This window comes from Talpa occidentalis, unplaced genomic scaffold (genome assembly GCF_014898055.3).
Source record: "Talpa occidentalis isolate TD23 unplaced genomic scaffold, MPIMG_talOcc4v2.1 talOcc4.2, whole genome shotgun sequence".
Taxonomy (NCBI): Eukaryota; Metazoa; Chordata; class Mammalia; order Eulipotyphla; family Talpidae; genus Talpa; species Talpa occidentalis.
In genome coordinates this window covers 64,645,997-64,672,694 of record NW_023602073.1, presented here as the reverse complement: position 1 = coordinate 64,672,694, position 26,698 = coordinate 64,645,997, and the positions used below count along the sequence as shown (strand labels likewise).

Genomic DNA, 26,698 nt, shown 5'->3' with positions numbered 1-26,698 from the left:
GAGGTCTGCTGCGCCATGTGGGTAGCTCCCTAGCCAGGGATTGAACTTGTGTTGCAGTGGCTGCAAATAGCTTCATAGGTTGCATCTTAACCCCTAGCACAACGAGGGAGGACCAATTATTACTTTTTTTTAAAGATTTATTTATTTATGCATACAATAAATAAAGGCCAGAGGTGTGGAGGTGAGAGGATTCACCAGAGACAGATCAGGAAGCAGAACAGATGGATCTACTGAAATACACTGCTGAGGGGAGCAGCGGGCAAGACAGGAGAGGTCTGCTGAGCCATGTGGTTAGCTCCTGGCACTCATGAGCAGTAGCTGGCGATAGCTTGATAGCACTGAGACTTTAACCCCTGCGCCACCAGGGAGGCCCAATCAGTATTACTTTTACACAATTTTTTTTCCCCTCTTAAAATTAAGCAAGATAGAAACAGGGCAGATGTAGAATAAATGGATCTTGGTAGTAGACTGCACAGGGAGGGGCTGAACAGAGACTATGATGGATAGAGATGGAGTAAGGGTGACTTTTCTCCATACAGTGGTATTACCACTAATGGAAACAGAAAATTGTACTAGGGGAATAATTTTGTGGGTTTTTTAAAAAAGATTTATTTATTTATGCATATAAGACTAGGGTGCAGGCCAGAGGTGCAGGGGGTGAGAGGATTCACCAGAGACAGAGTGGAGAGCAGAACAGGCAGATTGAAATAAACTCTTGAGGGGAGTAGCGGGTGAGACAGGAGAGGTCTGCTGCGCCATGTGGATTGCTCCCTGGCCGGGGATCAAACTCATACTGCAGTGACTTAGTAGGCGCATAGTTTAGGGAGAGAGCTCAGTTTGGGCCCAAAGGGAAATATCCACTGGAAAATGGGGAGAATGTGTCTGGAGCTTGAGGTACAGGCTGCAAATAGAGCTAGTGCTTTGGGAACTGCCCACATTGAAAGGCCAGTGAAAGCCAGGTAAAGTGAGGTGAGATTCCCGAGGGGGAGAATGTGGAGAGAGGAAGGCCCAGGGCAGATTCTCAGAAGGACAGCCACATCTGGGGCAGGCAAAAGGAAGACATCCCACCCAGTGCTGGAGAAGGCCTGGCCAGTGAAGGGGGAGTGGACCTACCATCACCACAGGCAGGAGAGGAGTATCTGGAGAGGAAGATGGCCAGCAATGCAGCAACTGCAGAGTCAAGAAGCCAGGGAGTGATTAGACCTTCTAGAATAGTGCCTTTCTGGTATTTGAGGACAGCCCACCTAAGAAATCATTTTTACACAGCAGTGTGGTGATTAGATTATTGCTCCCATTCTTCACACCTTGTGTTAGAACTAGTCATCACTTCCTTTATCATGTGACTTTGCAGTAACTCCTGCCAGTATTGATGGTGGTTTCAAATTGTGACTTGCTTTGATGGATAAAATGTTAACAGACTTGTGGTTTTAAATGCTCTTGTATGATCTGGCTTGGAGAGGTCAAACACTCTAGGGACAGGACTAGAAAGAGGCAGACTGCATGCAGATTCCAGGCTCCTGCCATTTTATGAGACCATGCTCCAGAGCAGACCCCAGCCAGACCGACGGTGTGGAGCCAAACCCAGCTGAACTCAGCCAAGTCCAAACCTCACCAACCCTCAGGTCCATGAGTAAGAAAAATAAATTGTGAATGAGATTTGAGGTTTCTTATGCAGCATCGTTACCTAGTACACACCCAGTATACAAAAACCGGTATCAAATATTACAAATGTTGTAAAACAATACTAACCCTTAAGGCATATAATTGGATAATTTCTATTGTTAACTTTTTTTTAAAGATTTATTTATTTGCACAAGCACTGGGTACAGTCAGAAGTGCGGAAGGTGAGAGAATTCACCAGAGCCAGAGCAGGTAACAGAATAGGCAGACAAATGAAGTACACTCCTGAGGGGAGCAGCGGTCACGGCAGGAGAAATCTGCACGCCATGTGGGACCCTCGCCCGGTGGCCAGGGATCGAACCGGCGCTACAGAGGCTGCGGGCAGCTTTGCAACCCAGCGCTCAACCACTGCGCCACCAGGAGCAGGGGAGGCCCTACTTTTTTTTTTAATGCTGGTGGAAACCCAGTTTGAAAAACTCTGCCCTAGAGAAATTGTTTTCTTTTTTTTTTTTAACTTTTAACACACCTGAGGGATGGAACATGCTGCCTAAAAACAGCAGCACTAGGTGACCTTGGGGAAACTCTGACCTCCCTGAGTCTGTTTCCTAACCTATGAAATGGGAACAATTACATCTGGCTAGCAGAGTAGTGGCAGAGATTAAATGTGATAACACATGTTAAGCGCTCAGCAAAGTGACTGGTACAGAGCAAAGATTCAATAAATACTAGTTATTAGTTTCATTAATAAGAAGTGAGAACTAGAAGGAATTAGAGCTAAGGGCGGAAACCAGGCTGAAGTAACCGAAATAATAATATTGGGCAGGAATCAAACAGTTTGAGGGGGGCCTTCCTGGTGGCACAAGGGGTTAAGCACAGCACTATGAAGCAATCCGCAGCTGCTGCAGCACAAGATCATCCCCGGCCAGGGAGCTACCCACATGGCATAGCAGACATCTGTCTCACCTGCTGCTCCCCTCAGCAGTGTGTTTCAGTCAATCTGCCTGTTCTGTTCCCCACTCTGTCTCTGGTGAATCCTCTCACGCCCTCCACCTCTGGTCTGTACCCCAGTTCTTGTATGCATAAATAAATAAATCCTTTAAAAAAAAAAGTTTAGCCCTGGAGCAAAGCAGCCTCCAGTACCATCTCCTAGCTCATCAACATCTAGTCCTCCTTCCTAGTGTCTAAAAGAGTTCCAGAGACTGGAATCTGTCATTAACTCCTCCAATGCAACTCTAACTCGTCCCCACTTCACACTTGTACCCTCCCCACCTCAGCATGAGGACTAGAATAAGCAGCTGGCGGTGAGACCAACACGGGGTCACAGGGTAAGAGAGAGCCTCACCTCCTCCAGGCCCACATTCTCAACACCAGACAGAATGACCAGTGTCTGCCAGTTACTCCCATCCAGGCCTCCCCCAGACTTGTGAGGCCACATGGCCCCTTCTACTGGGGTGGGGGGTGTGGAGGAAGTGACATCAGCAGGGAATGAGGTTCAGAAACAGGTTGTAAAAAAGGCTTCTTTATTGGGAGCAGCGAGTGTAAAAAAAAAAAAAAAAAACAAACCAAACAAACAAACAAACAAAAACAACAACAATAAAGATGTGAGGCAGGGTGGCCCACCCTCCCCATCTCCTCCAGGGCCTCCCCTCCCTCCCTTGCCCACCCACCCCACGCTGCAATTACATACAAAAGCCGCCCAAGGTGCATACAAAAAGGGCGGGTTATATAGTGTCAAAAGCTCCTGAAAACTCCTTCATCTGCCAGGCACTTAGGATGAGGAAAGGAGAGAAGGGTGGGGAGGGAGGCATGGGTCAGGGTCGGTGTGCACAAGTCCACGGGGGAGGACTCACTGGCGTTGTCCTCCATGACCCTGCTACATACCCCGAGGTGGGCCAGTAGGCCAGAACTACCCCCGGAACTTGAGTATATTAAGAAACTCCCCTCAATCCAGCTCATCTCCAGCCTGCCTCCACCCTCCCTGGATAAGGGTGGCAGGTGAGTGGCAGAACTGAACCTGGTCAGGGGAGGAGACGCAGGCCAGATATTGGGGTTACCTGAGGCACCCACACTGTCCCCGATGGGGGGAGGGGTGGCAGAGAAAACTGCCCAGCCCAAGGTCCTAGTCACCATGTCTGGGTCTGCATCAGTCTCCCCAAGGGCTAGGGAGAGGAAGAGGAGGAAAGCCCAGGCTCTGCCCAGACCTCAGCAGTGCCTGTGGTGCCAGGGCGAGGCCCCCGGGGCCAAGAAGGATGGGGATCTTGCCCAGCATACTGCAGGTGCCCCTCAAGAGGTCCTCCCCCGCCCACGCCATCCTGAGGCACAGCCTGCCAGGGCTCCCTCCTCACGGCTTGCTGTCTGCGGGGCTGTCTCCCAGGGTGTTGGCGATCTCGCTGAAGGAGGGCCGGTCCTTAGGGCTGAGGGCCCAGCAGCGCTGCATCAGCCGGTACAGCTTGGAAGGGCAGCCCTCAGGTTGGGGGAGTCTAGCCTTCCCAGCCTGCAAGTCTGCAGGAAGATGGTGGGTGGAGTGTCAGTGAAAACATTTAGCCACCTGTCTGATTATCTGCGGAGCCTGCAGTTCCCATAGGCAGCCACTTGAGGGTGACTCTGACAGCAGGGGCACTTGCCAGTGCGGGTGGGCATTGACTTGGGAGTCTACACAACTTCCCGCCTCCTATGGGGGTGATGCTCTCGGCCCCAACTCTCTCTAGCTGTTGGAGGCAGGGTTCATACAATATGAGCAACAGACAGTGCCCAGGGCTGCAATGGGCCCCAGGGGCAAGGACTATTCACCAGCCAGTATGGAGGTACTTCAGCGTTTCAGTAACCAGGGTGGCCACGTCTGTGTACCTGCTAATACCAGAGAGGGATGCAGGCCGAGCAGGTCCCAGAACCCCAAGAAAGCTCTCTACCTGAAGAACATCTGGCATCCCCCCTCGGCAACACTGCCGCCTACCTTCTAGCACCTCGTCGTCTGCCTGTCCGTCGTGGGGCAGCTCTCCATGGGTGAACACTTCCCACATCAACACGCCGAAAGCCCAGACGTCGGACTTGGTGGAGAAGTCACCCTCCAGGATGGCCTCAGGAGACATCCAGCGCAGGGGCACCCAGGCCTGGCGGAAATGGTAGTACTCACTGCAGGAAGAGAATCACGCAAAGAGAAGGTGAGACCTCTGCGGCTCACAGGGTATGGTGAGGGACACAGCCCACACTCACCCCAAGTCTCGGTATTATACCAGAACCCATCTTTTCTAGATCAAGATACTCAGAGAAATTGGTGACAATCCTGCTGAGCACAAGGTAGAGGTGAGGGTAGATATGGGATGGAGTTTGGAGACATCCACATGGGGTTAGATGGTTAAAAAAATTTCATTAATAATCACATTTTGGGGACTCCCTGGTGGCACAAGGGGTTAAGCACAGCACTGTGAAGCTATCCGCAGCCACTGCAGCACGAGTTCGATCCCCTGCCAGCCAGGCAGCTACCCACATGGTGTAGCAGACCTCTCCTGTCTCGCCCGCCACTCCCCTCAGCAGTGTATTTCAGTCAGTCTGCCTGTTCTGTTCCCCACTCTGTCTCTGGTGAATCTTCTCACCCCCCGCCCTGCACCTCTGGCCTATATCCCAGTTCTTGTATGCATAAATAAATAAGTCTTTTAAAAAAAAAAAGAATCAAACTTTGGGGCCTCCCTGGTAGCACAAGGGATTAAGCATGGCACTGTGAAGCTAAATCTTTGTTTTTAAAGATTTATTTATTTATGCATACAAGAGCTGGGGTATAGGCCAGAAATGTGGTACGTGAGAGGATGCACCAGAGACAGAGTGGGGAACAGAACAGGCAGACTGACTGAAATACTGCTGAAGGGAGCAGCAGGCGAGACAGGAGAGGTCTGCTCCGCCCTGTGGGTTGCTCTCTGGCCCGCCAGGGATCGAACTTGTGTTGCAGAGGCTGAGAATTGCTTCATAATGCGGTGTTTAACCCCTTGCACCACCAGGGAGGTCCCTAAATAAATAAATCTTATATAAAAAAAGAATCAAACTTTGTCTAGATACTTATATTAAAAAACTGATAATCACTTCTATATTGGTTTAATAAATGTGAAAAATCATTTCAGTGCACCCAGGGATGCCAAAAAACAGTAAAAAAAGCAAAAACACATTAAAAGGAAAGACCATTTAAAGAACCTTAGGACAAAAGCAAGAGTCACACAAACCGGGTGACTCAGAACCAGGGTGACTTGAGGGGGAAGTTTTCAGAGACACAACATGGTCCGCATAGGCGTTCCAGAGTAACCTCCAGCTGTGGGTGCTGAGCTTGAAGACTTAGACTTCAAAATAATGAAAGTTACCAAGGGAACCATACAAACGGTTAAAATACAGATCAAACGTGATAAAGTTTGACAAGTTATTTTTAAAAAGTATATTTATCATTACATATATTTATACATGTGTGTACACAGGAACAAATATACATACATGTATACACATGTGTGCGTGCGTGCATGCATATACATACACACACATATATAAAAGCATCAGGGACTTGGGGCCCGCTGGCACAGAACCCTGCTGCCCCTTTGGAGAGAGAAATCTCTCTGCCCCTCTTCCAGGCCTCTAGCCACTAAGCTGTCCCCTATACTTGCCCTCTGCCCCACCATCCCCCCTCCCTATGCCCTTCTACCTGTTGTAGACATCCTTGCTGAGCCCCAGCGCGGACACCTTCACTTGTCTCTGAGCGCTGACCAGGCAGTTGCGAGCAGCCAGGTCCTTGTGCACAAAGCGGTTGTTGGACAGGTGCTCCATGCCCAGGGCCACCTGGGTGCACAGGGCCACCTGGAGTGACAAAGAGGCTGGTCAGAACTACCTAGAACCAGGGTAACTACCCTGGATACCTCATGGTGGGGACTCGGTACCATGGGCGTGATGGTTAGACAGCCCAACCACAAAGTCACAGGCGTGTCTGCGTTTTTCTCTGCAAAATGGGGACTCTATACTTTCTTATGCCTGAGTCTTTCATTCACTGTACTAAGCCCTTTTCCATCATCGATACGCCTTCATGCACTCATTCTAATGCCAATGGCTGTTTGGGCTGGTTCTAGTTTGAAGCTTCTAAGAACAGAACGTGAACATTCTCATCGGTATACACACGCATGAGAAATTTGTACCCTGGCCTGGATCAGCACTCCTGCCTCGTGGGGGTGCCAGAAAGAACTGGATTAAGTGAAATGAAGCGCCTGGGCCACCACCCCAGCACTCCAACAGGGGGGCTGGTTTAGGTGGGTGTTGTTGGGGCCAGGGAGAACACATAGTACCTTTATGAGAAAAGCTGGGCAGTAAGCATAGCTTACATTCTTCATGGGGTGCTCTTTTTTTTTTTTTTTTAACTTTGAAATTACATGTTTTCTACTGGTTTTGTTTTAAAAACAAAACATGATGGGCCTCCCTGGTGGCGCAGAGGTTGAGCGCTGGGTTGCAAAGCTGCCCGCGGCCTCTGCGGTGCCGGTTCGATCCCCAGCTGCTCCCCTGCCACCAGAGGAGGGTCCCACATGGCACGCAGACCTCTCCTGCCGCCCGCTGCTCCCCTCAGCAGTGTACTTCGGTCCTTCTGCCTGCTCTGCTCCCCGCTCTAGCTCGGTGAATTCTCTCACCCTCCCGCACTTCTGACTGTACCCAGTGCATGTATAAACAAACAAACAAACAAAAAATAAATAAATAAAGCATGCCTCTATTAAAAAAAATAATAATAATAAAAAAAAATTAAAAACAAAACGTGAAATGTATTGCGTTGTGTGTGAATGTAGATACACACCCAAGGCTGGCTGCCTCTGCAGAGGGGATTGGAAACTTGAGAATAGAACTGAAGGAAGCTTGGGGTTCACATTTTTCTCAATTTATGTTTATTATGGGTTTATGTTTCCCCCCCCAATTGTGAATTACATATAGATACATTCAGGGAATATAGCTTGCTTTCACAAATAATTATAAAACCCACACCCAATGGTCACCCGATTCACCCAACAATGTTAGCACCCCCTCCAGGAGCCCCCAAGGGCTGCTTCCTCATCATACATTCCCCCTCCCCTCAAGAGCTAACCATGATCCCAACTTTTATAATAATGATAACTTCTCGGCTGTTTGTTATGTCTTTACCACTTACACCTACTTTCCTAAATAATATAACGCAGTTCTTCCGGTTGTGAAACCAGATGGGACTGAAGGTTGAAAACACCTAAAACTCTATACTTTCTTATGCCTGAATCTTTCACTCACTGTACTGAACCCTTTCCCATCATCGATACACCTTCACGCACTCATTCTAATGCCAATGGCTGTTTGGGCTGGTTCTAGTTTGAAGAACAGAACGTGAACGTTCTCATTGGTATACACACGCATGAGGAATTTGTACCCTGGCCTGGATCATGGACTATGAGTATCTCAAGTTCCACAAAATAATCTCAAACTATTTTCCAAAGTCTGAGAGAGCTGGGCACTTTTTTGCTGAATTTTAAAATTTTGAACCATGTGAATGTATTATAATACATAGAGTATACAACATTAAAAGTAATGGCAATTAAATTATACTAACACTTTTATGGTAGGTATCGATGCACTGAACAAATATTAACTGTGCATCCTCTGGAGACCATACACAATTTGGTACAGAGGGAACCTAGCAGGGATGGCCAAGACAGGGTTCCTCTAGAAGCAATAAGAGTTGTACCCACAGAGGGTGCTGCCACCAGGGAGAAGTGATCTGGCAAACGGGGAAAATCAGAGCCCCAGAAGCGTGCTGGCCAAGACCCAGGGCCCCTTCATCCCTGTTGCTTATCCAAACCTAGCTTGCAAACGCTGAGGGGGATGTGGGATCGACAGCACTTCCTTGTATATAAGAGCAAGGCAAACTGAAATGCCAAGTTCCTGTGACCTGCGGAGGGTTATTTAACCAGTTGCAGGCCAGCTGTGTGTTTCTTCTAGCAGGAACATTTCCACCACTGCTGCAAGTTCTATTAGTGCTGACCCAAACCACTTACGTACACAACAGTGCACTGACTGACATGCAGTGGTGCTGAATAAGGACACCGCCAGAGTTGGGGGGAAGGGGAAATCCCATCTTGGTGCATTTTCTTTCTCAAAAGACACAAAATTCCTGGATAGCTTCCAACTGAAAGGGTTTAATGAAGAGGGTTAAAGAAGAGGTCAGATGACAAGATTACTGAGCCATTCCTGAGTGTGGAGCCCTGCGCTGGGCCTCCACAGACAAGCAGAGGCCACCCTCCCGAAACTGTCCCCAGACTGCCATCGCCAGGTTGCCCCAAGAGCCAATGGCAGTCAAAGGGCCAGAGGATCCTGGAAGAGTCGTCATAAGCAGACTCTGCTTCAGGCTTCAAAATCCAGGGCATTGTCCATCCCTGCCTGGTGGCCTAAGAGACAAAGCCTTTTGTAACTGCCCTCCTCAGCCTGGACCTTTCCCGCAGGCTGCTCTCTGATCTGGTTCACAAGCTAAGCAATCTACTGCTAGTCGAGGGAATCATAAGAGAGTGGACTTGGCATGGTGACTAACTTGCTATCTTTCCAGAGGCTGTCCTTCTGGAAATACTGGCTAAGCAAGAGCAGTAAAAGGGAATTCTGTTAGGCCCACGCCAATTAAGTATTTCCTTACTGTCGGGAAGACACCATCACATGGTCAGAGGATTCATTTTCAAATACTGTTATGAAAACCTGTTCTTTGGTTAAGTCCAGACACACCCTTTCCTTTCCAATTTGAAAACTCCAAAGGATTGCCTGGGGTTCTAGCTGACATTATTGCACTCTTTGCATCCAGGTTTTCTGTCGCCCACCCTGACATCGGACTGCATAATGTGCTGTTCACCAGGTGTGTTAAGCTGACCCTGTTACTGCTCTGTCATTAGCTTACATGTAACCCATGGAGAAATCACAGGTTACCATACTTCAACTGCAAAATCTCCATCATCTTATCAGCTACCCTAACAAGCACTACCTACAATTATGCCAACACCCAGGGCCCATGTCTTTGATTTCCATCACTATCTCATTGTCGTCCTGAAATTCTCCGGAGACACCCCCGCCCACTCACGCCAAGTACTGCACCTGCCTTCCAACTGGAGGCTGGAACACCCTGCCTGCCACTTCCCACTCCACCTGCCTTTAAAAAGGTAACTTTTCCGGGCCTCCCTGGTGGCGCAGCGGTTGAGCGCTGGGTTGCGAACCTGCCCGCAGCCTCTGCGACGCCGGTTCAATCCCCGGCTGCTCCCCGGCCACAGGAGGAGGGTCCCACATGGCGCGCAGACCTCTCCTGCGGCCCGCTGCTCCCCTCAGCAGTGTACTTCGGTCCTTCTGCCTGCTCTGCTCCCCGCTCTGGCTCTGGTGAATTCTCTCACCCTCCCGCGCTTCTGACTGTACCCAGTGCATGTATAAACAAAAAACAAACAAACAAACAAATAAATAAATAAACATGCCTCTATAAAAAAAAAAAATTGAAAAAAAAAAAAAGGTAACTTTTCCTCCTTCCATTCCCCATACCCTCAAATATAAAGTGATACAGCAGCTCGCTAAATTATAAGCACACATATCTACAAGTCTTACTGCTGATGGGGACTTGTATGGATCTCAAAATCAGGTTAGTAGGTTGGAAAAAAATAGGATAGGAAATAAGTATGTTGGATACAGTCTTACGCAAGTTTAATTTTAGTCATGTGTGTGTATGTATGCTCTGGTCAGGATGTAAAATTGCTTCTGGTCAGGTATCCAAAAACATTTCAAAGCCACTGTCAGACACCAGGGATCCTCAAACTTTAAGGAGTTTAGGAATCAGCTGTAGCACTTGTTTGAAAAATGCAGGTCCCCAGGCCCTGCTCTCAGATATTCTGATTCCGTCCATCTGAGGTCTAGTCCAGAAATCTGTACCATTTTTTTTTTTTTTTTTTTTTTTTTTTTTGTGGGACCCTCACCAGTGGCTGGGGATTGAACTGGCGCTGCAGAGGCTGCGGGCAGCCTCACAACCCAGCGCTCAACCACTGCACCACCAGGGGAGGCCCAAAATCTGTACTTTTTAAAACCAATTCCCCCTCCATCCTGATAAGATATAATCTATGTAGAGTATAGGACTCAACTTACTTAAGGTGTTCTGGCAAAGGAAAAACAAATAAGTGTGGGTGAGCTCTCTAACAAAGGTGGTAATGACTTTCCGCCAAATAAGAGTCCCTCAGGTCACGTGACGAAAGTAAGTGACTTCTGTCAGCCTGTCTACTCAGCCAGAGAAACCTACCTTGATTCCCTGTTCTCCTGAAGCCATTCCCTTCCTGCCATTCAACTACTTCCTGCCCTTGAGAAGTGAACTCACATGGCTCTCTCTACCAGGAAACCATCTTCATTAACCACACTGTCCACGTTAGCTACATGAATTGTCTTCGACATCTCGTAAGTTTATGCCACTCACTAACTTTTCACATCTTACCTGAAGTGCTTAAAGCACTTATCTTCCTCATTTACCTAAGCTCCCCACTAGATCCTAAGGGCCCCAAGAGTGCCTGGCAGATGATTCGCAGGGCCATGGCTAGCTCAGTAAATTTGCTGGCTGCACGTGAGTCCTGATTTGTGAGCTCTGAGGTCCTGACATCCACCTCAGTAGAACAGCACCTCCTGTCCTGTGGCTTCCCACCTAATCACCGCAGACAGCTTCACAGGATGGAGGCAGGGACTCGTACAGGGGCCCAGGTTACTTGCCCTGCCTGGACCTTAGTAAGTTCACTGTTAATGGGAGGAAGCCAGCCTGAAGGGCACAAATCTTGTCCCTCTCGCACGACTGATCAACCAACCCGGGCTTTTGGCGTGTCCCCAGAGTCTGTGACCTGGGTCAAACTCCAAGGCAAGGAATGGTCACCTGGGAGGGAGAGTCCTAGCAGTTCCTGCTACCTGCCCCTGATTTTGATTGGCTAATAAGGACACTCTGCTGTCAGCTGGAGGAGGGGTACCCAGCCTCACGAAAGGGTGGCTCCCTTTCAGAGGGGAAAGGTGGGGAGGAAGCTGTGGGCAGGAGGAGCTGCACCAGAGAAGGCATCCAATAAGGTGGGGCAGAGGGTAATGGGCAAGCTCTTTACTGTGTCAACCCAGGTCTGCTCCACATGGGGCCCAGCATAGGAAAACTGTCCAGAACGCAGGAGAGCCAGAAGGAAAAGCTGGGCAGGCAGCCTACGGTCTAAGCGAGAGTGAAAGTGAGAGACACAGGCAGGCCACTCACAGAGGAGTATTCCAGCTCAGAGGCTACAGAAACATGCTCAGGGCCACACCCAGTCCAGCAGGCCCCCAGACAGGCCGCTACTCCAGCGTACTGCCATGAGGGGGCAGCTGTCCTGTTCCAGCAGCAAGGGCAAAGAACAGTTCTTCCATGTGGAGGGCACACAGTGATATGAAGCCACTTGCAGGCCACATGAACTGGGACAAGTCACCTAACCTCCCCACGCATCAGTTTCTTCATCCACAAAGTAAGGAGAGTGAGAGTGACGTCTTTCAGGGGGTTACTGTACTTACCGCAGGACCTGGCCCCCAGGCAGCAATCATTCAGTGGAACCTCAGTTACCATCTCCGCCCTAGCTCCCTCCCAGGCCACCCTTGAGGACCTCTCCCTCCCTGTCCTCACCTTCTGCTTAGTGCTGAGGGGCTGTGACTTCAATTTCTCATCCTTGCTCTTGGAAATCCTTAGGAATTGTTTGAGGTCCCCCTGAGGGAAAAGTGGAGCGGTGTCTCTGTGAGGTCAGTGCCCAGCCATTATCTCCAAAGCATCAAACAGAGCAGGTGCACCCTGAGTACCTGCTCAGCCAGGTGTGAGAAGCCCCTGGCCAGTCTGACCCTTCCCAGGGCAAGACTGACAAGAATTTAAACATATATAGGCTATGCATCCCAGAAGCTTCTCAGTCAGAAAGAGAGGACTGTCATTCCTACCCACAGGGGAGCCCCAAAGCCCCTGCCCTCTAATCTAAAACATAAACAAAAAGGGGGGAACACAAGCAGCAGAAATATGGACTCATAAGCACTGGCCAATTGAGAGATCAAGGATTGCTCCTCCCCTCCTGCCCCAGGGTGGGGAGGCTGGTAAGTAGCACTTTGAGACCTAAGGGGTAGGATTGGGATGAGTCAGAGAATGGAGACCAAGAGGCAGATCTGGGCATGACAACTAGACTACAAAGAAGGGTTGGTGATGGGGTCCATACTGATGCCTCAAACAGCAGGGGTGCTGGGAAGGAAAGAAACTGGGTTTAGATAAGTCAAAGTGAGACAAGGCTTAGAGAAAAGGAAAAAAATAACAAACCAAAAATGAGTCAGGGAAGCACTCATGAAGCACCTGGAAGGCACTCATGAAGTGTGCAGAGAAGCCAGGAACATGCTCAGGGTCTTACCCAGATAGGACCAATCCCCAGACAGGGGCTGGCAAAATGCAGGGGTGGTGTGCTGATCAAGGAGAAGCAGGGGTCTGAGAGCTGGGGGCAGGAAGCTCAGCATCTCAAGGTGGCTATGGCAGGATGGCTGACGCCACATGACACGATCCCATGGGGCCTCGTCCCACCCCACCCCCACCCGTCAGGGTACTGCCACAGCATACCAGGTCCACATACTCCAGCACCATGTAGTGGGGCTCAGCCTCCCGGCACAGCCCCAGCAGTCGCACCACGTTGGCGTGGTTCAGCTTCCCAAACATCTCGAACTCCCTGCGGAAGTCCAGCTGTTGCTGCTCATCACGGCTCTGCAGGCTCTTCACAAGCACCAGGGTCTCTGGCACCCCCTCCTCCAAGCCCTGTGCCTTTGCCAGGAACACCTCCCCAAACTCACTCTTCCCTGTGGGTACAGATTGGAGTCAGTCAGCTGCCTTCACTCAAGCAGAGAAGCCCCTTACTCGGGAGGTGTCTCTCCTGTCACACGCTGGGTGGGGAGGGTCTCTGCTGCACCCACCTCCCTGGACTGTGTGGCAGCCCTGTTCTGCTGTGTACCCTAGGCAACCCACTTGCCCTTTCCTGGGCTTCACTGTCTTCCACATTAAAACAGGCTTCACCAGAGACAGAGCGGGCAACAGAACAGGCAGACTGACAAAATGCATTGCTGAGGGGAGCAGCAGGCGAGACAGGAAAGGTCTGCCACACCATGTGGGATTCTCGCCAGCCAGCTGGGATTGAACCTGCGCTGCAGAGGCTGTGGACAGCTTCACAGTGCAGCGCTCAACTGCCTGTGCCATCAGGGAGGTCCTTAGGTTTAAAAAGACAAAAATGTGACCTCTGTGGTGCAGGGGTTAAAGTCTCAGCACTATCAAGTTATCACCAGCCACTATGGTATGAGTTCGATCCCCGGCCAGGGAACTACCCACATGGTGCAGCAGGCCTCTCCTGACTTGCCTGTGGCTCCCCTCAGCAGTGTATTTCAGTCAGTCTGCCTGTTCTGCTCCCCACTCTCTCTCTGGTGAATCCTCTAATCCCCCACACCTCTGGCCTATACCCCAGTATCTGTATGCATCAATAAATAAAAAATAAATCTTTAAAAAAAAATAGAAAGAGAAAAATGGAGTCACATGAGAAGAAAATATCAAGCAATGATAATGCAGAGGAATGAAGGCGTGTGAAAAAAAGGCACGGGGGGCACACTGGACAGGATCACCCCATGCTCCCCCGCCCCTTCCAATGTGCAAGGTTTCAGGAACTTCAGAGTTACCAGCCTGATCTAGTCTCAAATCACCACTGGTGGCCTATATTAGTGGGGGAAGCTGTGGCACAGCATCATACCCAGTGTGGTGATGGGCTGCAGGCTGGCCCTCGGGAAGTGCATCTTGTCAGTTGTACTGTGGCGTTTGTTGGTGGCTGCGGAGCCGGAGCCCAAGCTGGTCAAGGCCACTTCCTCCTGGATCTCTGCAGAGGGCTGACCGTTCTGCACAGGACCGCCTGGGGACAAGGAGCACAGGAAGCATGAAGAAGAAACCTGACATTCTTTCCACCACAGGGGCCTCGATTCTCTCCCCCAACCCCTGACTTCTGCCCAGTGGACACAGTCATGGTGTTCCACAAACCAGTGATGAGGCCAGAGAAACTGGCATCCCGTAGGACATGAGCACTTATTGATGCTGTCAGTCAGACCTCAGGAATGGAACAAACTGCACACATCTAATCTGAGTCACTGCTCCTGGACACCATTTCCACACAAGGATTTTGCTTTCACAGGGCCTCCTATATACAAAGTCCTAAAGAAGCACCAGGGGAATCACGGTGATGGAGACATAGGCCCTGCTCCAGAACCTCTGCTGACAGGAGACCCAGCAGCACTCCCAGGGAGCTCCCAGTCAGAGGAGGGTCCAAGGACGCAACCAGCCAGATGGCAGTGAGGGGAACTTAAAGACTAATGGAAGTAGACAAACAGGTGTAACAGAGACCTGCACACCTATGCTAATTAACCTAGCAGGAAGAAAAAAAACTGGAAATATCAAAGAAAACATTGGAGGTTGGCCTAAGAGGCACCAATAAAGAAGTCTGGACACCTGTTGCTCAGAAGCCAGGGTTCTGGGAATAGGCCAATTTCAGGCATCCTGCTGGGGGAGCGGGGCTGAGGGCAGGAGAGGCAGCTATGCTTAGGCCCAGGTTCCCACACCCAGTACTACAGCATGGCCGACCCTTCCCTTCAGGGTTGCAGCTCTCCTCCATGCAGCGAACGGGCCCTCACCACCTCCCACCTAGAGGGGCCCCTCACCATTGAGGCACTCCATCTCTGGCTCCTCGCCCTCAGGCTGTTTCTGAAGCCTCTTGGCTTTGCAGCGCTTCTTGCAGTAGAACATGAGACCCAGCACGGCAATGATGTAGGCCACAGCTGCGCCCACGGACAGGCCAATGGTCTGGATCATCTTGTAGGGGGGAGGGCTGCCCGAGCCCTCTGACTCCTCCAGCACAGGCTTGTCTGAGACACATACAGGCAGGTCTGGGTAGAAGCCACTGCAGCCAGCCCCAGCCCTCCCTCTCTACTAGCACCCCACAATGGACAACCTCCCCAACACTCGTCGGCCTGAGAGACCAGGTAGGGTCACCACCTTCATTGGTTTTAACGAGGGCCATGCCATGGGAGCTCTGAAGATAAGACTGGTGATCTTCAAGCTGGCTGTGCAGCCAGGGACAAAGATAAAAACACACCTGCCAAAGCACCACCACAAACACAGTGTGTGTTAACAGGCTTCCTAAGTCAGGCCCTGAAGAGCATCATCTGGGATTCCAGTTTAGAATCCTAGACATTGCCTGGCATTTCAAGAAATGTCATTTGTTAAAGGGGATCCACTAGCTCAGGGCTTTTCAAAGCATAGAGTCCCAGAAAGAGGGCCTAGGAGTAAGTAGGGGTATGAAGGGACAAAGCCCAAACTGGACTGCCCCTAGTGATCTCAACCAAGGGGCCTGTTGTTACACTGTTGTCTATGTAAAGTTCCACATAACACTGTCTAGAAGAATCATTTTGCTACTCAATCAAAAAAGTCTGAAAACTGCTCACTTAAACCTCTCCCATCTACAGTTGCAGGAGAAAGTCCCTGGAGGAGAAAGAACATCCCCCAGGGCAAAGAGCTGGTAGGCAGGACAGGCTGCTCCCGAACCCCAAGTCCCTGACCCTAATGGATCCTTTCATCTGGCACAGCTTCCCTCCAAGGCACAAGCACCAGGTTCGGCTGCCTGGTGACCCAGTACCCTCCCTGCACACCCAGGGATATGTGTGGCTGGGGCGGGGGGAGCCCCGAGAGGAAGCATTTTGAAATGAGTGTACACACACACACACACACACACACACACACACACACGGCCATAGGGTGTGAAATAAATGGCAGTCTAGCTCTAAGTAAGGAAACGGGGCCTGTGGCAGGGCAAAGCCATGGGGACACAGCTATTTTTCCCACCACCACCACAAGGATTTAAGTGCTTTCCAGGTACTTGGGGGCCATTGAGTATGAAGATGAGAAAGAAGTCTAGCCCCACCACTCCTGAGCAGGACCCCCTCCCTGGCCCATACCCACGACGTAGAGGGGGGCTTCCGTGTGCTCGATGTTGCAGCTGTTGCCTGCGATGCAGGTATAGTGGCCTGAGTCTTCAGGGGCCACGTCGTGGATCACCAGGGAGCCATTCTGGAAGATGTGCATCCTGCCAGGAGAGAAGCCATGGTGCTGCCCACCTCACAGGCCCCCGGGGTGACGGGGTGAGTATGGGCAGGAGACGGCCCTACCTGGGTCCCAGCTTAGTGGGGTCCAAGATGCGGTCTTTGCCCTTCCACTGAATGAGCGGCTTGGGGTCCCCCTGGGCTTCACAACGCAGCAGGGCTGTGTGACCCTGGTACACGGTGGTGCGCTCCGGCTTCACCTTGAAGGTGATGAACACTGGGTGGGAAGAGCCCGGCCAGGGGCAGGAAGCAGTGAGCAAGGAGGCAGCAGGGTGCGGGGCTCTGTCCCGCAGGGCCTGCCAGCCCCGGGCCCAGGTGTACCTGCCACGGTGAGCTGAACGTGGGCCCGGATCTGGCCCTGCAACGCGTTGGAGGCGATGCAAGTGTAATTGCCGGCATCATCGCGGGTCACCCTGGCGAAGTGCAGGGTCCCGGCATTGTCTGTCACCCACTCTGGGAGGCTGCTCCCATCTGTAGGAGCAACAAAGGGAAGTTAAGAGGTGGGCCAGAGTTACATGGTGGCTGGCAATGCCCGCAGTCACTCACCTCTCCGTCAAAGCGGGCCACCACTCCTGGCTACCCGCAAAGTCCAAGCTCCTGAGCCAGGCTTTCAGTCCCCATGATTTCCTCCTTTTCCAATTGTCCAGCCTCACCTCCTTCTACTACCCTATATAATGTTCCACTTCTGCCAAAGTGGACTCCTGATAGGGCTGAGACTTGGCCTTGTTTTCATGCTTCCTGCCCGTCACTTCTCACTCCCAGAACCCAAAGTATCCCAGGCTTCAGATGCATCTTGAGCCCCACCTCCCACAGAAAGCTCCCTCAGACCACCTGAGCAGAGAGAGCAGGCTTCCTCCTTAGAACCTACAACCTCTAACCCTCTCTGTTAATGGAAATGTAAAAACTGGTCCAGCCCGTTAAAAAACAATTTGGCAAACCACATCAAGGGTTGTAAAAATGTGCATGCCCTTTTCTACATAATGATTCCATTTCTGGGAATCTTTCCCAAAGGAAATAAACCCAAATCCAGAAAAAACTCTGGTTTAAAGATGTTTATTGCGGCAATAAAAAGAGAGAAACAGAGAGGGAGATGGAGAACGGGAGGGAGGCAGGGAGGACGGCTGACTACCCAAATCTAACATTTAGGGAATATCTGAGTAAAAGCAGTGTATCTAATCATTGCAGTATTATTGCAACCATCAAAACCAAGGTTTATGTATAAAATGTGGGGGAAAGCTTGTAATGCTACGTTTAAAAGGATATAGTCAGACAGTTATCTGCCCCTTCTGCTTCTATAGTAAGTACGATTTACTCAGATAAGTTAAACGAGTGAAAATTGTCTGTACAGTAAAGCTGCTATGCAAAAACAGGAAGATGCCCAGAGAAAAAGAGGAGGTGCACCCAAAGATGGTGGATGGTGGGACTGTGCATTTTTTTCCTCCAAAATTTTCTAAAGGAGTCCATGTTATTTTTATGTTGGAAAGGGAAAAAGAGAGGAGGGAGGAGGGATTAACAGCACTGTCTGGTCCTCTCTGATCACTCATCATCTTGGTCACTTTCTATGCTGCCCAATGCTGTAATCAGACTTTTGTATCTGGCTTTTTCCTTCCTAATCGGACTATACATTGGCTGTATTATTTCATGTCTACCCCACAATTTCTGGCACAGTGCTGGGCGCTCAGTCGGTCCTCGGACATGCACACATCTGACTGCCCCTTATCCCATGCCCGCTCAGTACCCACCTGCCCGTACCCACTTAATAGTGGGTTTCTCTCGGCCTGTGGCTGAGCAGGCCACCGTGGCCTCCTTGTCAAACTCCATGCACTGCTGCGGCCGGGGTGGTGGTGTGAACTTGAGCTTTTCTGTTTCAGTAGAATGAGGGTGGGTGGGTGGACAGAGGAGGAATTGAGGCAACTAGATAGTCCGGGACCAGGCCTGAAGATCCTGAACCCTGAGTTCCTCCTCCCCTTTCACTCTCCTGCCCACCAGGCAAGGCGCTCTCCCCATGCCACACGTGCCCGCTCACCCAGCACTTGGACTCGGGCTTGAGCCTCGATGCTGCCAGCTGGGGTGCTGCTCACACAGCGGTACCATGTCCCATCGTACACCTCCACGCTGTTGATGCGCAAGGTTCCATTCTTGGAGACCTCAAACCGTGAGTCCTGCAGCACACAAGATGGGACCACGAGAGGTCTCATCCCGAGCCCACACCAACACCTCCCTGGGGGCAGCCAGGAAGGAGACAATGGAAGTGAACACAGAAGAAAGCAGTGGGGGGGGAGGGGGGCAGTCCATCACTTCACACACACACACACACACACACACCAGTGATCCTCATTCTCACCTCTGAGATGAGCATCTGATTTCTGTACCAGATGACCGTGGGTTTTGGTATGGCCTGTGTCAGGCAATGCAAATAACCTGGCTTGCCCTCTTCCAGATGGCTGTCCTGGGGCTTCTTCAGCCATGTGGGCACAGCTAGCAAGGCAGAGAAGAAACAGTGATCCAATCTCAACAAACTCTAATACCTTAGTAGGCCCTGAAATCTGAAGCCCAACCCCCTCTCAGGTGGTAACTGCTGCATTAGGCCTTAGTGAAGAACAATGTGCCAGCACCTTTGGACATTATTTCAGTCAGGGCCACAACTGCTCCCCCACCAGCCCAGATGTGTATATCTATAATAGCATTTTACAATGAAGAAAAGAGAGATTCAAAGGTAAGGTTATCTGCTAATATATGACAGAGGTAGGAATGAAAACTTTGGTCTTTACAACTCTAAAACCCTTCCTCTTTTTATTACACCCTTATGTCCCCAGGCTCAGTCCTCAGATCTCTGTTCCATTTTTGCCACGTTCATTCCCTGAGTGATCTCACCCAGTCCACAGCCTTCCATACCACATGAATAGGTGATTCCCACACCCATATCCCAACGCCTGCCCACCCACTCCCAACCCCATGTTTGAGTTTCTGGCATCTCCAGCAGGGAGTCTAACAGGCATCTCAAGCTTCCTGTGTGTGAAAGTAAACTCCTGACTGCCCCCCAAACCTGTTCATCACAGTTTTCCCCATCACGGTGAACAGCAGCACCACCAGCCAAGTGCCAAAATCCTAGTCTTGACTTATCTCTCTACAGCCCTCTCCAGCACATTCTTTCCACACAGACCCCACTTACTGTAGGTCCAAAACAGGTCCTAAATTTAAGCACCTCTCACTTCCACCACTATAGTCCCCCCTAGGCTATAGTCATCTCCAAGCTGGTCACCCTATTTAGACACTGACCTCTAATACTCCAGTCTCCTTGGAAAGCCAGGAGAGCTCATGAAAACCTCACCCTCCTTCTCAAAACCAGCAAAGACCTCATCCCACTCACCAACACTTTTGCACCTCAAGCCACACAAGTGACACTGTCCCTCCACCACCACTTCTGTTTCAGGGACTATTCCCACAATGGCTCCTTCATTCACTTAAGCATTGGTTCAAATTTCACCTTTAACAGAAGTCTTTTTTTTTTTTTTTAATTTTTTTTTTTAAAGTTTTCTTTCTTTATGCATACAAGAGCTGGGGTGCAGGCCAGAGATGCGGAGGGTGAGAGGATTCACCAGAGACAGAATAGGCAGCTGCACCGAAATACACTGCTGAGGGGAGCAGCGGGCGAGGCAGGAGAGGTCTGCTGTGCCATGTGGTTCCCCTCCCTGGCCAGGGATCAAACTTGTGCTGCAGTGGCTGCAGATAGCTTCATAGTGCTGCATCTTAACCCCTTGCACCACTACAGCGGTCCCTACTGAAGTCTTGCTAAACAACCCCATGCCCTCACCCTGTCTTCTCTACCACCTGTTTTTCTTTAAGGCTCTCCTGCCACCTAAAATGATGTCTCTGTTCATGTGGCTGTCTTTCTCATTTGCTTGGTCTCCCATTAGACTGTAAGCTCCACCAGAGGAGCAGTATCAGTCTCCTTTGCTTACTGCTGCACTCCCAGTAAGGGGAATGGTGCCCAGCACAAAAAAGGCCCTGGGTAAATCTGCTGAAAGAATGCAGTAGCAGAGCACGCACTCCTCTCAACGCTGTGCCCTGTCCCTTTGCCCTGTCCGGCCCTGTGTGCGTGCGCACTCCGACCTCAACTCGGACCTCAATAGCTGATGGCTCAGAGGACAGCATGAGGCACAGGCCACAGCCCTGCTGGTGCCTGCCCACAGCCACATTCTCCACCCACTGGCATCACCAGGAGCATTCGTAAAACACTCTGCTGGGTCCCACCACCAGAGTGTGCAGGTGAGGAGAGCTAGAGTGGGATGCCAGATTCCTAAAGGTACCCCCAGTAGAGTCCGACTGGAGAAAGGTTGCCTGCCGTAGGGTCTGCCATCTTGGGGCACAACAAGCACAGGGTACCTGTCCATACCCAGCCCACCAGGCACCTGAGCACCAGAGGGCCTGTCTCTGCGGTTTCATATCTTAATAGCAATAATATCATTACAACTTCAAATTTCCAAGCCCTGCCCATAGCCAAAATCTTTCCAAATTTCCAAAATTTCCTTACTTGGAAAGATGTAAAGGTCAGTGAAGAATCAGATTTGCAAAATGTGTGTGTTTATGTTTAAGAGTTTGCCTTGTGTATCCTGTTAAGCTATCGCAGGGGTTTAAAACAGGCATGGTGTGAGGAAAAAAGTAAATAACGTGAATAAATCATAAGCATATAAGTCTGTATCATATGTTCTCTCAGTTATACTTATTGTATTCCCCCTCCTCCTATTTCACAAGTAATATGTTCATTATAGAAATTTAGAAAGGGGGTCTTCCTGGAGGCACAGGGGTTAAGTCTCAGTATACAATCAAGCTATTGCCAGTCACTGCAACACGAGTTCCACGCCCGGCCAGGGAGCTACCCACACAGTGCAGCAGACCTCTCATCTCACCCACTGCTCCCCTCAGCAGTGTATTTCAGTGTATCCGCCTATTCCGCTCCCCACTCCGTCTCTTCTGAATCCTCTCACCACCACCCCCACACGCATCTCTAGCCTACCCACCAATTCGTCTATGCAAAAATTCAAAAAAACAAATGAAACTTTTAACTCAATGACTAAAAATAAACTTTATGACTTAAAAAAAGAAATTTAAAAAGTATAACAAATAAAAGAACCACTACCTATAACTTTGCTGACCAACACCTTCCCAAAAGGGAAAAATCTTTATGTCTTAAGATCTTAAATCTTATTCAATGGATCTTTCCATTTTGTGTAGTTATTGGCCCCATTTTATAGATGAGGAAACTGAGCCTTAGCAAGGTGGGTGACTTGCCACTCATGGCCACCCTGTGCTTTAGGATCTGGGTCTCGAGAACTTCCAGTCTGTGGCCAAAGGACCATCAGATGTGAAGGTTGTCACCCCAACCTCTGTGGCTGGCTCTCTCCAACATTCCCTCCCAGCAGAGGGCTAACTCCCAAACTTGCAGGGCCCACAGCTGAAAGGGCCGCAGGTGAGCACCAAGGAAGCCTCTGTCCATCACACCGGAGGCCAAGACTCCCTGGGACCTGGTTTCCCTCCACCCGCCTCGACCTCCAGGTGCTCACTGGCCACGGTAATGTTGACATCCTGTTGCCGCTGACCAGCCAGGTTGGCTGCATGGCAGGTGTAGACGCCAGCATCACTCTCGGCTGTGTTGGCAAATACCAGCTCGTGGCCCTTCTGGTAGACTCTGCCATGGGCAGGCAGCCGGACTCCTGCATGCTCCCACCACACACTGGGCTCTGGCAGACCCTGGGGGGGTGGGCAGGCCACACGCTCCTCACTGCCAGCTGTAAACACCCGTGGTTCAAACGGTGACATGTCTTCAATTTCTGCGGAGAAGTGAGCGGGAGGGAAACAGCCCAATTACTATGGGTCTCAAGGTACCTGACATTCTCCCACAGCAAGCTCTGACCCTTTCTAACATACACCCTCGCCTACAACTTTCTGCATCACCTCTTCCTCCCCCAGCAGCCTCTTCTTCCCTCTGCCCTGCAAACTGCTTTCTTAGTGGAGTCAAGAGTCTAAATCTCTTCATCCCAACATTGAAAAGAGTCCCCATCTCAGCAACCCAGGCCCAGAATCCCACCTGCCAGGTGAAGCGTGGCCTCCAGGACGACAGGAGGGCCCCTCTGCCCCTGGCCTATGCAGCGGTAGACCCCTGCGTTGCGCGGCCGGACCTGGGTCAGCAGCAGGGACCCATTGGCAAACACCGTGGCTCTGCGGAGGTGTGGGGGACTGCAGAGGGGAGAGAGTGCTATTTGGAAGGCGTCTCCTTCTGGCAAGGCATGTGATAAAACCCAGTTCAGCAGGGGTCAGAGATGTCAGAATCAGCCAAGGACAGAGCAGAGCAAAGGAAGCCCACAAACCACAATGGGGTGTGTGTGTGTGTGTGTGTGTGTGTGTGTGTGTGTGTGTATGGGTGTGTGTGTGTGTGTATGGGTGTGTGTGTGTGTGTATGGGTGTGTGTGTGTGTGTGTATGGGTGTGTGTGTGTGTGTATGGGTGTGTGTGTGTGTGTGTGTATAGATATGCATGTGTGCAGATTTTCACACTTGTATGTGGGTGTACTCCAGCTACAAGAGACTCAGTCTTTGGGGCGGCAAGGTGAGCAAGAGTGCAAGTGAGAGATGGAGCAATCAACAGCATGCTGTTGAGACAGAGGAGCCACCTTCCCACAGAGTTTAGAAAAGGCTGCTCCTAATAGTCCAAAGTCCAGAGGCTACATCAGATGAACTACTGAGTCTGTCCCCAGAGTGGAAGACAGCTGGGGTCAGGGTTGAAGCCCCCAATCTAACGAGCCATACCCACAAAGACCCCAAGGTGCTCACGGGACCTGGGGAAGGACATAAGTCCCTATAGCGGGGTTGGTACTGCCTAGCCTCCTAGCACTTTCTGGAAGGGTTTGCTCCCTCCAAAAAGTGTGTGTGTGTGTGTGTGTGTGTGTGTGAGTGTGAGAGAGAGAGAGAGAGAGTGTGTGTGTGTGTGTAAGGCATCCTTGCCATCTAGGACCTTACAATACAGACTACTATTACCCAGATCCTGTGTCCTTCCATCCTTGGGTCTCTATGCGGCTCCCCCTCCCCCAGAACCATGTGGGGAGGAGGGGAGAGAGTTATTGCTAGCTCACACCGTGCCTTTGTGCAAACTGGAAAAAGGAGCCATTCCTGGAGGCTCTTCTTTTTGTTGGATTCATTTTATAATAGCAGGACATTTCACTGCCATCTGCTGTAAATGTGAAGTAATACATGTATACATCTGATGTCTGTGATGGAACTGCATTCTCTTTTAGAGGACTCGTGTACAGCACACAACCTGTATCATCACACTTGCGGGCCCCCTGCCAAAGCCTTACCGACTGCGATTAGTGATAGGAGTCTCATCCTCAAAGACCCACTGCAGACTCGGGGGTGGCTGGGCTGAGAACTGACAATGGAACATGGCCTCCTCATTCTTTGGCACTACCACATCCTGGGGTGCCAATACCACTCTGGCAAAACTCTCATCTGGGGCAGAGGTAAGAAGAGACTCATGAGCAGGCTGGGTAGGGAGGCCCTTCCCACCCTCACCTCACCCCCTCCATCTATACCCAAGCTCACCAGCAATGCTCAAGGTGAAGTTCTGGCTGCTGCAGGCCTGGCCAAAGGCATTGTGGGCACAGCAGGAGTAGAGACCACTATGCTCAGGGCCAGCTGGCCGGAGGGTCAGGTTCCGCTCCTTGCTGCTGACCGTGTGGTTACTCTGACCATCGGCTATAGGGTTCCCATCTCGGTACCACTGGTAGGTGGGCCTGTGGGGCCAATGAGGTCAGAAGCAGGGGGGCTGGAGAGACTCAAGTGGCCAGTGGAGACAATACAAAATCAGAGGACATGAGCCAATCCTTACTCAGTTTACAGGGGGAAACTGAGCCCTGGGGAGGGAAACTGACTTGCACAAGGGCACATAACAAATCAGGGGCAGAAACAGGTTGACATACTAAATCTCGAAGCTCCCAGAATCCAAGATCACTCTGTATTACAATGTCACCTCTTCTGGGGTCACTAAGGGCTGGCGTGGAGCATATATGGGAAAGGGTTGTGCCTCTGAAGCGTATGTGGGAAAGGAGGTGCCTCTGAAGAGAGTCCAGGCTTTGGGGAGACATATCTACCTGTCTCAAATACCCTTCTCCATCCCCCACCCTCAAAGTCGACTCCTTACCGAGGGTGCCCATCAATGTGACAACGTAGCGTGACCTGGGTCTGTGGCTGGATATCTGCTTCCAAGGCTGGATGCTTCAGGACCACAGGACCCGTTTCAATCCCTGTAGCAGGTACCATGGTTGCAGAGTTAAAGGCAGCACAGGGCAAGGGTGGAAGGGCCGAAGGGAAGGAGAACGCACAGGAAATGACAGAACGTGGAGGCTCCAAAGCTAAGAGGCTGTGTGTGGGAGGCCTGTGGAGCGGAGGGTCCAGACAAGGGAACCAGAGGCCCACCCAGTCCCTGGTAGATCAGTCCTGACACTTGGCCATGTTGCCATTTTCAAAAGCATTCAGCAGACAAATGGGCTCAAGACTGGGAGGGAAAGAATAAGCCTTTGGAAAAAAGAACACTTTTCACCTCCTCTTAGTCACACAAGCAGAAAGCTGAACATAACTGCATTCTGCCTGTCCTGCTCAACGGGAAAAGGGTATGGCAGGGGGAAAGGAAGGGTGCTGGAGGACTCCATAGTTGAGGGAGTAGCAGCAGGAGGCTGGGCACAGGCTCCGGTACTCACATTTGATGTTGAAGGAGGCGTTGGCACTGCGGGCCTCCTCTCCAGTGGCATTATCCCGAGCCACGCACTGGAAGGCTCCAGAGTCCTGCAGCCGGTCCACAGCTGTGAAGCTCAAGCTGCTGCCCTGGGCAAAACGCCGCTCCGTGTCCTGGACAGGGGCCCCGTCCAGCAGCCAGTAGACATGTACAGGGACAGGGGCCTCAACCTCACAGCGGAGTAGCGCCCGGCGCCCCTGCAGTGCATCTTGGGAAGACGGCTCCTTGATGAAGACAATGGCTGCCTCGGCACCTGCAGATGGGCACATGGAGAGTTGGGGTCAGTCACTGTCCTAACAGGTGCCCCAGCACCCTATGAACAGGAGATGTCCAATAAGTGCAGTAAGAATGACCAGAAGACCACACTGCCTAGTATCCACAGAGGAACTTTTAAAGTGTGCAGGGCACTCCGCACAATGCAAAGATCAGTACCGTCCAGGACACCAGTCTGCAGGGGAGACACGGGACAATTACACAGGACACGGTGAAGCTCCTGCCAAGTTAATGGTATGGGCAGGTGGTGCCACTAGAGCACAGAAGAGGGAGGGAGGCCCAAAAAGTGGTAAGGAGCACAGGGAGGCTCCCTAGTGGTCTTAAGCTTGGGAGACAAGATCACAGGAGGTACCGATGAGGGCCTAGGAGCGGGGGACATTGGCAGGCAACCCTCCCCACCATCTTTAGGATCCAGGACATTGAGCCAAGCTTAGCCACAATCCAAAGAGCACCCTGGAAAGATTACTCAAACTCACACATCCACTGAGGGTTTGGCATCAGACATGGCCAACAGGTCAGGGAGGAGGGCTCTAATACCACCCACAGAATCTGCAGCCCAGAGATCACCCAGGGACTTCTTTGAGAGAACTCACTCCATCACAGGAAAAGCGGATGATCTCCAGAAATGGGGCTACTGCCAAAAACATGCCAGGGCCACCCAGACATCCTACTCTGTACCTAAGATCCCACAGGTGGCCAAAGCTGGCTTTTCTGTTGTAAGTTGAGGTGGGGCAAATTCCCAGGTTTGCACCTGAACCTGTTCCCCACTCCTATACTGGTGTAGGTGAGCTCCAACTGGCACCACCCGCAGAGCAGGGGCCACTGCAACTGAAGGCAGAACTGTA

General features: G+C 51.0%; 1 protein-coding gene across 2 annotated transcripts in view; it reads right to left on the bottom strand.

Annotated features, from left to right (window-relative positions):
- Nucleotides 1-3,124: 3,124 nt before the first annotated feature.
- PTK7 (protein tyrosine kinase 7 (inactive)) overlaps nt 3,125-26,698 on the bottom strand; it is a 65,191-nt gene continuing 41,617 nt past the window's right edge. Inside the window, exons 2-20 of one of the 2 annotated variants that reach the window (XM_037519744.2) lie at nt 25,546-25,833; nt 24,990-25,092; nt 24,392-24,582; nt 24,148-24,298; nt 22,883-23,031; nt 22,359-22,625; nt 19,139-19,272; nt 18,821-18,956; nt 18,537-18,656; nt 17,116-17,265; nt 16,861-17,011; nt 16,651-16,778; nt 15,358-15,561; nt 14,403-14,558; nt 13,235-13,467; nt 12,275-12,355; nt 6,299-6,450; nt 4,574-4,752; nt 3,125-4,122 (exon numbers count right to left, since the gene is read on the bottom strand). In XM_037519744.2, the coding sequence (XP_037375641.2) occupies nt 3,962-4,122; nt 4,574-4,752; nt 6,299-6,450; nt 12,275-12,355; nt 13,235-13,467; nt 14,403-14,558; nt 15,358-15,561; nt 16,651-16,778; nt 16,861-17,011; nt 17,116-17,265; nt 18,537-18,656; nt 18,821-18,956; nt 19,139-19,272; nt 22,359-22,625; nt 22,883-23,031; nt 24,148-24,298; nt 24,392-24,582; nt 24,990-25,092; nt 25,546-25,833 (3,134 nt within the window). In that variant the 3' untranslated portion in view covers nt 3,125-3,961. The remainder of the gene's footprint in view (nt 4,123-4,573; nt 4,753-6,298; nt 6,451-12,274; nt 12,356-13,234; nt 13,468-14,402; nt 14,559-15,357; nt 15,562-16,650; nt 16,779-16,860; nt 17,012-17,115; nt 17,266-18,536; nt 18,657-18,820; nt 18,957-19,138; nt 19,273-22,358; nt 22,626-22,882; nt 23,032-24,147; nt 24,299-24,391; nt 24,583-24,989; nt 25,093-25,545; nt 25,834-26,698) is intronic. The other variant, XM_037519745.2, reaches the window with a different exon arrangement.